General features: G+C 42.8%; 1 protein-coding gene across 1 annotated transcript in view; it reads right to left on the bottom strand.

The window, feature by feature from the left end:
* Window positions 1-18,157, bottom strand: part of LOC138196162 (polypeptide N-acetylgalactosaminyltransferase 10-like) — an 86,927-nt gene that overhangs the window by 42,874 nt on the left and 25,896 nt on the right. The window contains exons 2-4 of the mRNA XM_069145956.1: window positions 15,021-15,120; window positions 13,737-13,875; window positions 6,205-6,371 (exon numbers count right to left, since the gene is read on the bottom strand). Coding sequence (XP_069002057.1) covers window positions 6,205-6,371; window positions 13,737-13,875; window positions 15,021-15,120 — 406 coding nt within the window. The remainder of the gene's footprint in view (window positions 1-6,204; window positions 6,372-13,736; window positions 13,876-15,020; window positions 15,121-18,157) is intronic.

Genomic DNA, 18,157 nt, shown 5'->3' on the forward strand with positions numbered 1-18,157 from the left:
GTCAGATTTAGGGAGCTTTGTTGATCTTATCCTGGGAGGAGATGGACATCCTCACACCCACGGATAACGCATATGGCAGTCCGAGTGGGACGAGAGGAGAGGAGACGGAAAGCAGAGAGAGAAGACGGAAGGAGGAACAAATAAATAGAAGACAACCAAGTCAAACCAAGATATGAGCATGGCCAATATTGTCAGACCAATTTAGCTTATCACAGAAAAAGAGACAAAAGAGACAAGAGTAAATGGTGGCTGATAGTTTTGGTAATTTAGAAATGTTGTCTCCAGCAGCGATGCACTGATCCATTGTGTTAGATCAATGTTACTGCTTAACAAACAGATGCCTCGTTCTGCATCAAACGCAGCTTTGCTGCTCTGTTGAAGTCATTTGTTGCAGTGACGTGAAGCTGATACACGAATCCGCTGTTAACCACGCTGCAGGTTCCTGCATGCGCTTCATAAACGCCTTTTAAAAGGTGCCCGGTGCAATTTTTGACCACTAGAACTTTTTTTTTTACTTTTACATATAGATTATTGTTTTGTTTGTCTTCACACTTGCCTTATGAATTCCTAATATACACACCAACAAATACAGCAATAGAACAAGAAAAGGAAGCAAAGGAGAAAACGGGTCTCATGTACAAGCGGATGTAGACGACTTATGTTTCAAATTTGAAGGAAAAAAAAAATCACTTTTGAAAATGTTCTATCAGCTCATGAATAATACCGAACCCATCTTGGACGCCTGTTGACTTTAAAAAAAGGGTCCTACTCAGACGTTCAGATATGGACCTCGTCTCGGACGTCCAGCAGACGTACAAAAGTGGGTCTGGAATGACGGACGTCATACGGACATGATCTGAACGTCTCCCTGATGTTGCCTGTTTGCTTGGTACGCACAATATGTTTTGGTAAAAAATAAATATTAACTTAATTTGTTTGGAAGGAAATTCCAGAGGAATCCTTTTTACTGTCCACGTAGGGGGCTTGAAAGTGCCACTTGCAGCCATAAATGTGACTGGATTTAGTCCATATAGTGATAAAAACAAGAGCCACTTCCTGCTTTCTTTTGGTCAAGAAATCCCTTTGAAACATTACAGTGAAGACATAAATTTCTTTGCACTTGAAGGCTTGCTAAATGAGAAAGGTTCAGAATTGCTGATGTTACATCTTGTTTAGTAATTACAGAGGCGCTACGATGTTTAACAGGTCAGTGTTGGTTTGGGGGAATAACGATGGTACCACTTTGTGTTTAGTGTATATCTAGTATTTATAATATAGTTTGCCCTCCAGAGAGCACATGCAAGTTTTTTTTTTTTTAATTTTCCTGACAAGTCACAAAACACGTTTTTTTTTCTTGTTTAATGACCGCAAGAAAACTCCTTTTAAAAAAAAAAAAAAAAACTTGGAAAGACAAAAGGACAAAAACGCATTAAGGGAAGATAACACATGAAACCAGGTGGAAGGTTTTGGAGTGGTGAGATGTCAAGAAGAAGACGACGTGCCAAAACAAAAGCAGAAAATTTAGGGATACGGATGGTAGATAATTGAGAAGTAAAATGTGACAAATCATGAAGAACTGAAGATTAAAAAAAAAAAAAAAAACACTACACAAAATGAAGACTTTAAAAGGTGAGAACAGAGCAACATAAACAAGAAATGAACCCGAGTAGAGAGACCAAGAAAACAGATGTGCTAAAGAGAAGAGGAAAAGACGAGGGACGCTGAGGAAGACGAGGGGAAGACAGCAGATAAAAACAGCAGGTTGCAGTGTTTGCATGTTATCTGTGAGTCAGCGTTCTGCCTGAGTGAACGGCGCCGGCGACACGGAGGTGAGTGTGGGCGAGCGGCAGTGAGAAAGGTAGCGCGAGGGACCGAGATCATTTTACCCCGACGAGGTGATACGTACTGAAAAACAGACGAATACGGATGTAAATATTGCCTCGATGTAATTCTATGTTGTCTCTTAGTTGTTTTTTTTTTTTGTTTTTTTTCCGTCGCCCCTTCACACTCGTGGGTGGAACGGGAAATTATAATCATCACTTTGAAATCACAGGTGACATCTTATCCAAACATTATTGTGCAGGGAAAAGCTTGAACGGAAAAGCGTGGAGATCTTTCCTTCCTGCACAAATCACACGCGCCGCCGCTGTTCAAAATGACAGCTTTCTGGAAGTCGCCTTTTAACGTGCTGCAGGGTTACACGTGGCTGTTCTGAGGACATCTGGCTGCACAACCCAAGAGGATGTTTTCGTTTGATGTATTTTTTTTTTTTTTATGTTTATTGGCTTATGAGGGTCAATCAAAATGTTCAGAGACTTTTACTGCGCTCAAACAGAGTAAACATGTACAACACAGACGCTGATGTTGATCAAGCTTTGTAACTTGGCATACTTTCTCGTGCTCCGTGCTCAACGGGAAGTCTCCGAGATGTTTGACTGCACCTGACTGTCGCAAGAGTTGTTAAGAAACTTGTGCCGCGTTTCAAACGGCGTACTCGAGTGCTAACGCGCCCTGCTTTGAGTGCGTTCACGCTGTCGGGTTCAGAAACGTGCGGTGCGCTGCAAAGCACCGGGATGATGCTCTCGAGCGTGACGCGCCGTGATGCTTTCCACCCAAAACGGTCGCCGGCTTGGCAACGTACAGGAAGGGGGCGGGGCCAGCGACGTAAAGAATTTTCAAATGAAGGCGTCTGAGGAAGCTGCAGCTGTTCCCGGACACCGCAGAAAAGTGTTTCTCTTTCACTGTTGCTGCTGGACAGAAGAATCAAGCGTGTTTATTGAGTGTGTTAAACAGAGGACACGAAAACACGTTGATTTCTGGGTAAAATAATTAAAGCTGCAGATATGTTGGCGGGTGACTTCTAACTCGTTCTTTTTTTTTTTTTTTAATCAATTTTTCTACCTACAGGACAACTCTGGATGGATGTTCATTTCTGCTCATTATAAAAAACCCATGACAATTCGCGCTCTTGCGTGCTTTTGCCTGTTGCCTGAGGACACGACCCTAACGCACGTCCAATCTACCTCAGTGTGCCGTCTCCACATTCATTCAGTCATTCAGCTCGTGTTCCCCAATGTGGCTGACATATCTGTGAGTGTTACACTGTTTATTACAGCGTCTGGTCTTCACAGGTTTTGGCAAACTTAGCAACGTTAGCTCCCAGCTCTACAGACCTGTGTATGCCAATTTTAAATAAACCATGTTACCACAGTGCGTTGTAATATGTGCGAGTAGGCATCGTGTGATTCTGTCCAACAGGAAAATAAACACTGCCGGACCAATTAACTTGCAAACAGCATATCATTTACATTACTACTCCATTAAAATGTTGCTGTGCCTTCATTTTGTGTCGCAGGGAGATAAAGACGAGACGAAAAGCAGGAAATAGTACAGAATGAGCTGGTATTGTATTGCGCCTTCTATTGAATTCACAATTTGTTGCAGGCACAATAACATTTGTATTATTATTCTTATCCATTTCATGCTGCTGCAGCTGGAGGGCAGCGTCTCAGCCGGTGTGAGTGAGAGAAGGCCAGTTTAGCTCGAAGCCTTGAATTTGTTACAGAGAGGAGAGAGAAGAGGAGGTAAAACTTTTCAACACTGTTCAAGGTACTTGAAGCTGGAGTTTAATAAAAAATGTAAAAAAAGTTTCAAATATTAAAGGTCAATTTCAAGGTTTAATTGTTCGGTTTCTTGAGAGTGACAGCTTCTCTGTTAACTTGTTTTTGTACAAACACTGAACGATAACCTCGGGAAACCGATTTCCCGTCCTCGATTGACAGCAACAATTGCTTACTTCATGTATGTAACGGTATAAACCCGACAACTGTTTGCTGCCACGATTGCCGAGCTGCCTACATGTTTTCAGCGACCAAGCTTCACTCAACCTGCTCCTGGGCTCCATCAGCACATCTCTGAATTATCCGGTATGCACGGCGGAGTCAGGCGCCGTTAAGACGGCGACGGCCAGAAAACTTGGGAGCGAGCAGCGAACAAGAACAGCCAAACAACTTTTAAAAAGACACACGCAGCGGGGGAATAAACAAACAGAGATTCCTCATGAAAGCCATCTGACCTCCGCCTTGAATCGGATGATCCTGGATTCATGAACCATCCAGCGCTTCTCGGCTCCTCTCATCTCTGTTTTCTGAGTGAGGTCACACTTCAATACACACACACACACACACTTATAATGATATCAGGAGAAGGTAAATTTAAAAAAAAAAAAAAAAAGTCTGAAATAAAAGGGATCTGCCAAAGACTTTCCCTGAACCCAAAAAAAAACAAGCTTCAGTGCAACAGCAGCAGAGCGGAACACAAAACAAAACTCGCAAATATAATATAAATCATCAGGTAGCTTCTGAGTCAAATATGAATAGTTGCATTAATTATGATAAAAAAAAAAAAGAAGACACGGCTCTGCAGCGAGGCTATAATTACACAACATAGAAAGCGGGAACTAATTAGCACCTCAGAAAAATAAAAACGAAAAACATCTCATCAATTGTTAATCTTCCTTATGTCAGCGGTGGGTACCAAAACAAAACAAGCGCCAGTTAATACAGCAGGGCGACTGTTACTGAGGGCTACAACGCTCATCCTTTAACATCGTGTGTACCTCTGCAATGCTGCGCAAACAAGTCGCAAAAACACACAGCAATTCTCGCCTGAACGCCCGATAAAAACGCTCCGAAGCTCCTTCTTTCATTTTCTCTCTCTCCATATAACTTTAGTGCATTATTCAATATCTAAGGAAATGGAAAAGTGAACAGGAAATTATGCATCGCCCGGCGCCTGTGAACCAGCCTTTGTGATGGATATCTTGTTCTCGCCTCCACTCGGGCCCCGACGATAACGCCCGCGATTTATTATGTAAAGGTTCAAAGCTGCACATTAGCTCCGGAGTTCAAACTGATTAAGCCGCTCGTGCGAGGACACTGGTTCGCACCAGGACCTGGATTATTCTGCCCGCTAACCGCGCTAAATGCAGGGTCACAGAACACCCTCGTCATCGCCACTTTAATCAGAGGTTTAAACGACAAACAGGAATATTATCATGTTCATGTAGCTCGAGGAAGCTGGAGACCTCGGCATTGAAAACCTACAATCTTAGTTTGGGGGTAAAGAATACAAACCGAAAAAGTAAAAAAAAAAAAAAAAAAAAAGTGGTAGTCACTACTAGTTGTCGGGGGGGTTTGACAGAAAAATGCATTACTGACTCACACTGAGCAGCAATGAAACGGGTGCACGGGAGCTAAGTAAATAAATAGTAGTTACTGGACGTAACTACAGTTCTGTGATTACGGTCCCGTTGGCGGGCCAAGCCAATGGCAGGGGAAACACTGTACTGATAAGAGTTATAATATGAGCGCGGTGGACTTTACTGCCTTGCATGCTGGCTTTCAACATACTCCAGATAATAATGTAACATTAATGTATTTAGCAGGTTTGCAGATTTTAATGTGGACCGTCACGGATCATTTTACCCATCAGCGGTCAGGTATGAACTTCCGTTGCATCAAGAATTGGAGCGGCAGTGACCGTCGGTGTGACCTGGTTCACTGGTGAAACGATGGTGCACGTGGCCGAGCAGCAGCACACTCATACGAGAGCATCGAGATCAGGAATGCTAGCTGCTCTCTGGTCTTGTTCATAAATAGCCGACTGGGCCGATATGATACTGACTCACCTGTGTGTGTGTGTGTGTGTGTGTGTGTGTGTGTGTGTGTGTGTGTGTGTGTGTGTGCGCGCGTTTATTCCTCTCTCAGTCTGTTTAAGATTTATGTACACACACGAATGTCTGGAGATCACATTTGGGCCTCTGCAGAAGCTGGCTAATGGTTTTGTTTCTTAGTGGCTCATTATTTGTGCAACAGTCTACAGTACTTGTAAACAAATGACTCAGTGGTTTCTCTGGGCGTGTGTGTGTGTGTGTGTGTGTGTGTGTGTGTGTGTGTGTGTGTGTGTGTGTGTGTGTGTGAGAAAGCGCAAATGAAGCATAGGGAGAAAAAAACAAAAAAAGACAAATTCTACTTAAAGTTCCATTTTTTTTGTAGCAGACCCCGCTGACAGCAGCTGTGCTCATCAACGTCTGTGTGTGTGTGTGTGTGTGTGTGTGTGTGTGTGTGTGTGTGTGTGTGTGTGTGTCTGTACACTGCCGCAGGTGTGTTTTCTCATCAGTGACGAACGCGCCGCCCTCCGTACCTTTGTCGCTGAAGTCGTCGACCAGGATGACCTCGGCGATGAGCTGTGGAGGAGAGCGGTTGAGCACGCTGTGGACCGTCCTCAGCAGCGATGACCAGCCCTCGTTATGGAACGGGATGATGATGCTGGTGTTGGGCAGCTTGTCTTCATACAGCTTCTGTTTACAGCTACACACACACACACACATAAAACAAAAGAAAGAAATGAGAGAGGGAAACAGACGAGAGCGATACATCCCTGCTAACCATGAAAGGTGAATGTCGGCCCAGAGTGGAACACCTCAACAAGTATTGGGCATATTTCATAATTCGTCTTTATGCCGCTAAAACCCGCGAGTTGTCGCATCCTAATGGGCGTAAAACTTGTTGGAGTTCATTTTGAAACCACTGCAGCAGCTTTTAAACCACTTAGCACAGACCACAATTATGTGAAACCAAACTCTACCACCGCGGTTGGGATTATTCGACGTCATTGCGCTTTAGCCTTCCGCCGCCTGCTCTGCCCTTCAGAGCGGCTCAACAAACCTTTATGCAAACAGGGTTTCCAGACTGTAATCACAGCGAAGACTTAAGCTGAGTAATAACTGAATGGTTTCATCTTGCGCCATGATAATTTGTTTTTACACACACACACACACACACGTAATGCTAAGGTTGGGCTGCCGAAGCAGCGAGGTAATACGATCCACAATAGTGTACTAGTTCCTTAGATCAGGTGTCTCCAACCTTTTCCCCTCTGAGAGCTACTTGGACAAAATAAAAGTGTCCGAGAGCTGCTCATGTTTAGTAACAATTTATTTTTTACACAGCAAAAATATTGTATTGATGTTATTTACCTAATTTGTGAGTACTCAGAAACGAGTGGAGAGCTACTGGCTGTTTGCGAGCAACTTGTTGGAGACCCCTGATCCAGATACATCGCAGATGAAGTTTCCTTTATTGGTCTGGTTTCGGCTGCAGTCTTCTTCACAACAATAACCAGAAAGGCTCACAGAGTCTCACACAAATTTGACCAAAGGCTCAGAAAAAAAAAGTTGAAACCTTTACTATATGCTACCGTACAGTTCTCGTACTTTTCACTGTGTTTCTGTTTTGGGGTTATTGTTTTCTTTTTATATTTTCAAAATGCTAATTGCCAGCAGGGAAGAAAATCTTCCGGAACCTGCGACGCTGCCCTTTACCTCATTGTGCCGAGGCGCTGTGTAGCAGCCCAACCTGAACAATGTGTCGCTCTTTTAATAAGATGTAATGAAGCATACCTGCTGGCTTGCCCTTCCATCTCTTTCTCTTTTCTTTCCCTCCGTCTCTCTGAGTGATCAGGAGGGGAATCTGTAGAGACGGTAATTATCTCGGAGTCTCTCGGGCCTGCCTTGGCTGCCTGAAACTCCCTGTCTCTGTGTCTCTCCGTCATGTCAGTCAGTTCGTGACTGAGGGTGAAATGAATGAATGACTGAATGAATGAACGAATGCTGCCGGGAGGTCCGGGCCTGCTGAGAGCCGATGTGGCGCACGGTTGCCAGACACCTGTCACTCTCCTGTCACTTTGACCAGCCACACGGACACACCGGCTTCCCACACTGCAGCACACGGTGCACCGCTTCCCACCGCGTCTGGGTCCTAGTACCGGTCCCGCTGAGCCCGTGGGACGACTAACATCTGGGATTCTGCTGAGAATATTTAAGTCTGGCACATAACAAAGCCCCTGTGCTTAGCTATTTTAGACATTGCATGTCGTTTGCCCGTGCCTGGTTTTCGACTCAAGCCCGTCAAATATTAGCAAAGAGGAGCTATAAATGTTTCCTTCCCATGAACCAGAGAGTCTGCTAATCAAGGACTATCATTACACAGAACAGATGAGGTTGCAAAGATACCAATTCAGACCGAAGATTTGCGAGGTGATGATTTGAAACTACTCGCAATATGCCGCCTGCAACACTCGGAAACCTGCCAGTTTACAACGAAGCAACGAGACGATGCAACGAACTCCGTAGCAACGACTTTCTGAAATTCCGTTTTCAGCTGCCAGCTTTTCAGGCTTTGGATAAAATGTGGCATATGTTACAACCCGTTTCCATAAAAAGCTGGGATGCTGTGCAAAATGTAAATAAATATAGAATGTGATTATTTGCAAATCGTGTAAAACCATATTTGACTGAAAATAAACCAAAGACAACATATCAGACATTGAAACTAAGAAACTGTATTGTTTTTTTTTTGGACTATTTAAGCCCATTTTGAATTTGATGTCAGCAACACGTTTAAAAAAAAAAAAAAGTTGGGACGCGGTCATGTTTACCGCTGTGTTGCATCACTTATTTTTACAACACTCTGTAAACGTTTGAGGACTGAGGAGACCAGAGTTTTGACAGTGAAATGTTGTCCCGTTCTTGCCTGAAATAGGATTTCAGCTACTCAACAGTTCAGAGTCTCCTTTGTCATATTTTTGATTTCATGATGCTCCTAATGTTTTCAATGGTTGGCAGGATTTAGCATTAATTTGCTTAAATAAGCAGGAGGATATTGGATAAGAGGATATTAATAGTGAGTTACTTACAACAGTTGCATTTTTAGACATTAATTGACATGGTGATCCTTTTTTCTTTTCCCCATCCACGTTCTGCCACTTTAATTAGATGAAAGTTTGTAATTGATGCGACCCGGTGAATTTGCAACAAGCTGATTAGCTGATGAAAGAAGTGACCTGCTTTCTTAAACTGCCCTCCGGTGACTTGACAAGCTGAGTCGGCTGCAACACCATCAGCTGGTTTGAGTCGAGCTGAGATGGGCCACGCTCCACACCGCTGCAACTTTTCCCTTTCCCTGTATCGTCTTGTCACAAATCTTTGCTCTGAACCGGGCTTTAGACACGTCCGAAAATGTTACACAAAACGAGAAAATATTGTAATTGTTTGGTATTGACTCGATAATTGTGACAGTGACGTTACCATCATTTTGGGATTCCAAAATTGATAGTTTGTTGTTGCTATCAGTAAAAAAAAAAATACCAACACAAAGCTGAAAATTCCAAAATCAAACCTAGATTGATCCATATTTCTCTGGGAACTTGTACACACAATAGTTCAAGCTCTAAAATCACCCTGCCATTAGCAGCACATTTTAAGATCTTGACTTAATATTTCTCATCTATTTCTTGCCAACATTTGATTCCACATTGGCTTCGCAACGTTGCCGCTTCTACTGTTTAGTTTACAAAGTTGAACTCCTGACAGCTTTCAGAACGTGCAACTCTTTTTCTGTCAGGTTTTAATTTGATAAGACTGTTCCACAATACAGATGGAGTCTGGCTGCTGGACGTAAGACGGACAACATGCTTGATGGCGAATTCCTCATAAGGTCACGGTATGTACGTAGATGGAGATTTATAAATTTGAAGGGAGGGAAAAAAAACAAAAAAAACAGGAGGAACAAAATGAATCGCTGTCCCGAGGACACCTTGAGAAATAAAGCCTTTAAAACGTTCTTTCCACATGAAAGTGAGGGCAGGGTCGGAAAAAGAAAGGCTCGTCAGGTAGCGGGGAAAGTGCTAAAGGATTGGTCTGTGACGAATCGGGGTCAGCAGGACCGAAGCTGTTTAGCGGACGGTATTTATAGTGTTGCCGGTGTGTATATTTTCAGTATGTTCTTCTTTAACGAGCCAGAGTAGAGCTGGAAGGAGTCCAGCAGTCTGAACGACAACCGCAGATCCATATGGCTCGACATGTTTCGACAGCATCTGCCTTTTTCATATTTTATTCTGCTAAGAAAATGCTGCTCTGAATGTATACACCGCTTAAATGCCTCAAGTCAATGACATAAGGGGAGAAAACAAAGAAGCATATTGTGGCACCTTATTTACAGATGATCAAGCTACTAATGAGCCAATTTGTTCTTAATGTAAGAGTGTTAACTTGAACCCTCGAGACTGTGTGGTGTTTATTTTTCATTTGACAGTTATGATTTACTCTACGTTCGTTTACTGCACCAGGTCTGTCCATTAGGAACTACATTTTGTGTCCCTGAACTTCAACTGAAATATCCATGAAGTTTCGTTTTGGTTCTCTTTCAGATGTATCTGGCTCAGCGCTACCGTGCCAAACTTAGCCGGAGTCTGAGCTGCATTTTATTAGCATGTTGACACATTACCATTTATCTCTCACATCCTTCAGCTTCTTCTTGGCAATGCCAAGGCCAGATGGAGCATGCGATCCTTTTTCTTTTTTTTTTCTTTTCTTTGCGTGTTATGGTCTACTCCTATTAGGTGTGCCAAAAAAGAAAAAAGGGAGACATCCAAGAGGCATCCAGATCAGACCCCTGAACCAACCTCAGCTGACTCCTCTACAAGACAGGAGGTGAGCGCTGAAATGTAAATCGGCTAATAAATAAAGAGGATTGCCTTCAGGCTCTGCTTCCGCTTCACTGTTAAGAGTGCAATCCAGTAGAATACCTTCTATATCGCTTATAAATCTATTAGCGGTAATTTAAACGCATGACCGGTGGGGATTAAGTCATTAGTTTTAGAGATGTCCTCTTGAGTCCTACTGAAGAGGAAAATTGGAACTTTAAGTGGTGATCGAAAACAAGTCAAAGATTCATGAGCAATAATTAGGATTCATTGTAGTATTTCACTCTGGACCAAAGTATTGGATTGACAGGCCGTCCTTCGAGAAAGATATCTCAACAATCACTGGGCCTCTCGCCAAGAACTTTACTGGAAGTGATGTCGGCCCCTGAAGCTCTGCAGCGTTTTGCAGGCCCGTTGCAGGTCGCGCTTGTTAAAAGTCCTCTGACCTCTGCGTGTCAGTCAGAACTCACTCGTTCTCCTCCAACTGTGAGTGCAGGTGGAGGTTATATTATCCGCCTCTTAATTGATCGCGTTGACAACGTCGTTCTTTCGGACTGGCTCAAGCTTTGCCGGATCCACAAAGATACTTACATGAACAGGGTCACGGACAGACACAGACAGACGGACACATACGCTCTCGTTCACACCTGCGGACAATTTAGGACCACCGATTAAACCTTAGACGCATGTTTTTTGGACGGTGGGAGGAAGCCGGAGTAACCGGAGAACATGCAAACGTTACACGGAACGTCCCCAGTTAAGGATCGAACCTCGAACCTTCTCGCTGTGTTTGCCATGAAATTCACTGAACATGTTCAAACTGTCTCCACACCCTTTCAACACTCCCATGAGCTTTCTGCGGGCACCAACTTTGAGGCCAGGCGTTGCAACAGAGATACAACCGACCATAATTACACAAGCGCTCCAGAGGAGACGAACCCTTTAGATTTGAATGACCCCACGGCCACATATTAGCAAAACCATCAATATGTCATTCAGCCAATCCAACTGCTTGATATTGGGGAGTTTAATAACCACGGTGGAAAAAAGGGAGTCACTGGCAGGGCTTTTGACTTTGTCTCGCTTAGCAGACTTCCTTTTCTGCCTCACTGTGACATATGAGAAAAAAAAATAAAGCTAGACTTCCTGCTTCCTTTATTCTCTGAACTGTTCTTCTTCCTGAGGAAACTGTGGTGGGGAAACAACCCCGCCGCAGTCAAAATAAAAAATCGGATCCAGTGCAACACAGCACACATCAACACTCACTTGTTCACACCTTGAGCACACGGGAGGACATCAATGACACTGGTAATTGCTGTCAAGAACATGGTTTATAAGTACACAGGTGCTGCAAGCGGTGCGCTATCAACCCCTGTCAGCGTAAAGCTCCGGCTCTCCCGCGAATAAGCCGGGCCGGTTGATAATTGGAACAATTGTTCCGAACAGTGCTCGCTGTAATGAGTTGGGACAGAACCAGCCTGGGAAATAAAGGTGTAAACAATGCTATGAGTGGGGTTGGTTAAGACAGGATAGTTGGACACCATCATGGGTTCACAGCTGTTTTACAGCTAAGTCATTTTTTGTTTCACGTATTTGATGCTTCGCTGCCTTTTCAAAGAAACTCCAAAGTCGGAGAGACCAGGTCTTTAACCTTAAAAAAATCACACAATATACATTATCATCAAAGGTATGTTAATACCATACTGTATTATCATATTGCTGAGTCAGAGTCCTTTGAAGATTAATAGTTAAACATTCACACGGTGTGGCAGCATAAGATCCGCCTGCCTGCTGTTGTCTCCATTTAAAAAATTTCTGTGGGATTTCATCAGGTCAAAATTTAAGACTTTAATGTTTTTGTTATCAAGTATCACAACGGTCAAGATATCACGACCGCACATGCTAAGTCCCTGGTTTTGCAGTAAGCCAAAAGAAGTACTATTAGTCTAAAAGGTGTTCAGGCAGTTCATTTTTCGGACGAATTTGACCTCACAACCACTACTGTGTATCCAGTGCAAACAGGTAATGGACCAAAAATACGCGAGCTGAGATACTTAGAAACAGACCGACTGTGTCCGTTAGGGACGTCCCTTGGCAAATATTTGGCAATACGAAACGGATCATAATTCGATGAAAGTTTACATTTTCTAAAGTCTAATTTAAGGAAAGGAAAACTGCCATCCTATACGCTACTTCCTGTCTCAGTTTACGTTCTTGCGTTGGAGTGGAAGAGTCAAAGTGGTGAAGATAAATAACAACACTGCTGTCTGCCGGTCAAGGGTTTAAACACGACATAAAATGTACCATTGTCCACCACAAATCTTTGCATGCAAACAAGTAAAAATCAATGCATATGCATATGATATTTTCTTACACCTCTACTGTCCGTAGGAGGTGTGCCTGTGTGACTTGTAAAAAAGCACTTTTTATCCACTGATTTTTCAAAGTCTCCTTCCCGTAGCATCAGATTTGCCATGTTCGTCCTGCTGGCCACCCTCACATCCAACAGTCCACCCTTTTTTCTTTTTTTTTTTCGGAGAGGGACGACAACCATCTGCCACGAAGGACCGAGAGAGTCTGCAGGTTTTCAATCCAACTAAAGACTGCAGCAGGTGATTCATTTTTCCTCTCCGGTTGATGGAGTGCCAATCTGTGAAATAACCTTCTGCGGTCTTTGGCTGGAATGAAAAACCTGCAGACTCCTGGCCCCGCTGAGGTCCCGATTCTGCTCCCCCACCCACTCCCCCCTCCCCGCTACCCTCTATTTTATAGAAAAATGTCAGTTTTTTAGGAAGGGAAGAGGTTTTTTTCATGGAGTCACCATTTCACAGTCCATAAAGATGACTGAGACGGCAAATTGAGATGGGATGGAAATTACCAACATAACCCTGCAGAAACACCTCAATCGTCAATTAATCTAGTTGAGCCGCTAAATCTGTGTATTGCTGTCAATTGTGACGCACAGTAGCTCAGTTGTACAGCAATATATACTGTGTGCATTAACTCTGAAGGAACATCCATCCTTATGATCCACAGTGATGTTAGAGCCTTTGAGCTGCTTATATCTCCATAAACATAAAAACGTGTTGGAGAATAAGTTCAGTTCTGCTCTTTGAGTCTCACACACACACGCACGCGCGCACACACACACACACACACACACACACACACACACACACGTGAGGACTCACTTTGGATGGCGGATGTCGGGGACAGAGCGGTTGAGGGAGATCCGGTCGCTGACATAAATATTGAAGCCGTTCTCCCGGTAGGCCTGGTCGACCCGGTCAGCGTCGGTCAGAGGGAACGGCTTCCCCTGTTCGCCGTTACCTACGTGAGACCCATTTAAAAAAAAAAAAACATTATACAATGAAGACACGTGCAAAAACTGAATTGCGCCACACCGTAATGCTTCTACAAACGGTCTGGAAAAATAGTTTGACTCGAGACTGGGTGTGTTTCTGCTCTAAGACTCGACAAACATCAGGAACTCAACAGGAATCTCATCATTTACCGTCAGTGCTGCCACACCAAAGCTGTGGCGTGGAGGTCAGACATGTTTCAAGATGTTTTAAAGTCAATATCCCTGTAAAATTGGGCAAATTTCATTATGAAAAAAAAAAAAAGAATAAGAAGGTGGGCTGAATGATTTTTCTTTCTTTTTCATAGCTATATAACAAACCCATTGTATCTTCTAGTTCCTGTTTATATGTTTTAATCAGCTTTTTATACACTAAAAAAAAGGACTAAAACCAAACACGGTGTCCACTAAAGTAAAAAATAACTAAATTAAATATATTTGTTTGCTACCTTTGTCTGCATAAATCAAAGCTTGGCCTTTCGGAGTAAAAAAAAAAAAAATCCCCTCATGATTGAACTGTAATGGCTGAACTTTTCACATTTTTATAGCATCACATTGTGAAGTTTCATTAAAGAAGACTTGGCTGTGGATTCACAGAGAACAAAAACAACCCACATCATCAACAAAAATACACGTTTCATTAGGCAGAAATTATCCACATTTCCTCCTAAAGGTAACAAGTGTGGAAAATATCTCGTAGCATTTAACGGCTCATTTCGGGGATATTTATAGTGTGTATGAAAGCTGATTTTCCTGAACAGAAAATTAAACCCAGTTGGTGATTATAGTCGAATATAAACTGTATTTACGACGCCAGAAGTGCATTGAAAAGCACAGATTTACAGCACTGCCTGCAGATCTGGAGAGCGGTGCTGTGAGACCTTTCAGAACAGGGCGGTGTGTGTGTGTGTGTGTGTGTGTGTGTGTGTGTGTGTGTGTGTGTGTGTGTGTGTGTGAGAACATAAAGTGTGTATACCGTAAATCAGTGTTTCTTTAGTAAATTATATTTTTGCACAAGTGAACACTGAGTACACGATGAATATGTCGCGCAGGTCTCGTCTACATTTGGGAGAATATTTATGAGGAGGGACGAAGAGGAGGTTTTTGGACCTACCGGCTCGAGACGCGTCTCTTTTGATCGCATCATAGTCGTGCCAGTCTTTCCTCCGCACGCCATCGCGTCCCACCTGAGAGTCCTTCCCCATCCGGTTCACCTGAGCAAAAACACAAACACAGACTGAGACGGTCATACACATGGACATACTTCTGCCTTTGTTCTGCTCTGAAAGCTGGTCTAAAATGATCATTTATCGATGCCGTAATGCCAATAACCTGCAAACTAAATACATATTACGTTTCCCTCCGTTATAACCTCGGATAGACCAAAAGTTTTCAGGCTGATTTAACGGATCTTCACATGTTGGGGTTCAAGCTGCGTTATGACCGAATGGTAAAGCAGAGCAAATGTTTAGAAAAGACAAAAAAAAAAAAAAAAACGTCTGTCCTGGTGCGTTCAATGACATCCAAACATCTGACACTTAAGAGCTCGTTATCAGCAGTGAATGAAAAATGAATGAGCTGTGTTGTGAAAACAAACGCAATGAGTACAAAACCCAGCACACATGAACACTGTGAAACAGTTAATCTATTTTTCGCCATCTCTTGAATGGAGAAAAGTCACGTTTGGCAGCCGATTATACGCTCGGATGTCAGCGCGTCTATAAATGCACCTCAGGAATTTTTTTTTTACAAAAGTTCTTGTTTGCCATTTCTAATGATGACATGGCGATAGCGACATTAAGTAAATACATACATCATAATGGAAAGGTGAGGGCGATTGATTACAAGTGTCTCTGATATCCCTCAAATAGATCTCAGCGATCTGTCTGGAAGTAAAAAGTTAAAACTGTAGATTCGTTGAAGTGCATGAATGCATTTTTTTTATTTTTTATTTACATTTTCTTTTCAATAGAAACAAATTTTTTTTTTTTTTTTTAAGTAAATGCATGAATGCTGTTTTTAAACAATCATCGACAATTGTTTGGAAAATTGTCTACAGCTGAATTTCAAGTGCAGCATCTGTTAGCACACAACCAGCCGTGTGCACCTTTAAAACCTTCTCCATGGTTATACGACGGTGCGCCACCTACAATATGAATTTTTTTTTTTTTTTTTTTCGCGCTCTGCCGGTATCCGTGTCGGCTAACAGATTTCTCCAGAGAATCAGCTCTCGCTATCTAACAGCGCTCTGCCGAGAGTTTATCCACAGAAAGTGTACTCTTCTATTTCATGCTTGACAACCCTGTGAGGAGAATATCAATAGATTGACGCACGCGCACACGCACACACGCGCACACACGCACACACGCACACACACACACACACACACACACACACACACACACACAACTCTATGGAGGCTTTATATACACAACCGCACGGACAGATATACTGCAGCATACAAAGGTGGAGGCTGTTTTCTTGTACTTAGTCATTCTACACACTCGGTGACTTTCAGTGACTCCTGCATCGTGAATTACAGGATCACAGCACAATGGAGAAATAATTAGCTCGATGGGAGGGGGCAATTAGTGAAACACTTTAAATACAAATGGCACCACTGACTGCATGAAATACCATGAATTATTAATCAGACTGCTGCCTTAGAGGAATATGACCCTGAATAACAAACTAACGTACAGTATATCACCAGAGAGGTTGGGTTTGAGGGCTGTTGGTACAGGCGGGGGTGTCGTGGGTCTTAATGTGGATCAAGTTTTTAGACGCTGACTGTGAAAATTCTTTTGGAAAGTGAGGCCATTTTGTAGTGGTTCTCACTTCATCAATCTGATAATTAAAGTTGAGGTTTTATGGGTTAAAGGTTTACAGTATCACTCGGTAGGTACAAATATCTGTTAAAAAAAAAAAGCTTCACAAGATTAACAAAATATTTTCAGAAATTACAGAGGGTTTGATATCAACTATACTAAAAACAAACAAACAAAATGTATGAAAGGTAAAATCAACTAAATATTACAAACAAATTTAGCGCATGGACTGTATGTAAAGTTGGACGTAGTTTCAAGGTCCTAAAAGTGAAGCATATGCAGAAGTGCAATACCACTGAGGGCCAGTAGGGGCTGGCTCCAAAAAACCTTCGGCTCCAGCAAAGTCCCTTTCAAAAAGATTAAACTTCTCCTCTAATGAAATAATAAATCAATACATTTTTTCCACGAGTCAATATGGTGTCATATGGTGACTGGTGCAGTCAGGTTTCCAGTACAGGTGGGCGGGTGTCGTGTCCTCGTATTCCCAATAAGTGCACCCCCCTTACTCCTCCCAAACCAGTCCAAGTATGGCCACTTCTGGTAGCAAAAAAAAACAAGATGGCGACAACCAAAAATGCCATGCAAACGGCAGTTAACCAGCCAGTGGGTGGTTGCTGCTTAAATGCTGTATGTTTCAGTTTTGGAGGCAAAAAGCAGCTCAAGAAGTACATGATGTTGGCCTTTATTCTCAGGATTGATGGTTGAACCCTGGACTGTCAAACTGTCTTCGAGTGGGAGTACCAAATTACTCCTCATGTCTACGTGGGGAAAGAAGTGATATTTTCCCCCAAAGTTTTCTACTGTAGCAAGTAAGCAACTTTGGGAGAAAAAAAAAACAACCTTTGCCAGATGGATGTAATAGTATCCCTCTAACATCTGGTAATAAAATGGCAAAGACAATATCACAAGTGGCAGATTTAGCCTTCCATTTTATTATGCTAATCCTGAATGTCGCTCCTCGCCACCACATGCTGTGGAGTATTCACATTTCCAACTCTAAGGGGCAATTTGCATAGATGGTCTGCTCTAGTGGAATAAATATGAAAAAAAATATACCTTTATGATGATGCTTCCTGCTGTTTCACATCAGTTTAAAGGAAGCGTTTAATCATTCACGACTCAATGTTTACGTCTGACTCTGTGAGCTTTCATAGCATGTGCGTCTCGACATCATCCCCCCATACAGCATCCAGCTGTGCATTTCAAATAGAAAACCTTCATCCTCCTTTTGTGACGAATGACTGGCCTCCACTTGGACAGAGAATTGGTGTGTAAGGAGCCCAATAATAATAATAAAAAAAAATCCCTTCAGCTCTCTCTGCTCCTTCTTTCCTCCTCCTCCTCGAACCCTTCGACGCCACCTCCCCTCTCCCTATCACCGGCAGACAGCCTCAGCGCATCACACGAGGACCTGACAAGCAGC

This window comes from Embiotoca jacksoni, unplaced genomic scaffold (assembly GCF_022577435.1).
Source record: "Embiotoca jacksoni isolate LCO1_2020_lvr unplaced genomic scaffold, fEmbJac1.0.p SCAF_13, whole genome shotgun sequence".
Lineage (NCBI taxonomy): Eukaryota > Metazoa > Chordata > Actinopteri > Embiotocidae > Embiotoca > Embiotoca jacksoni.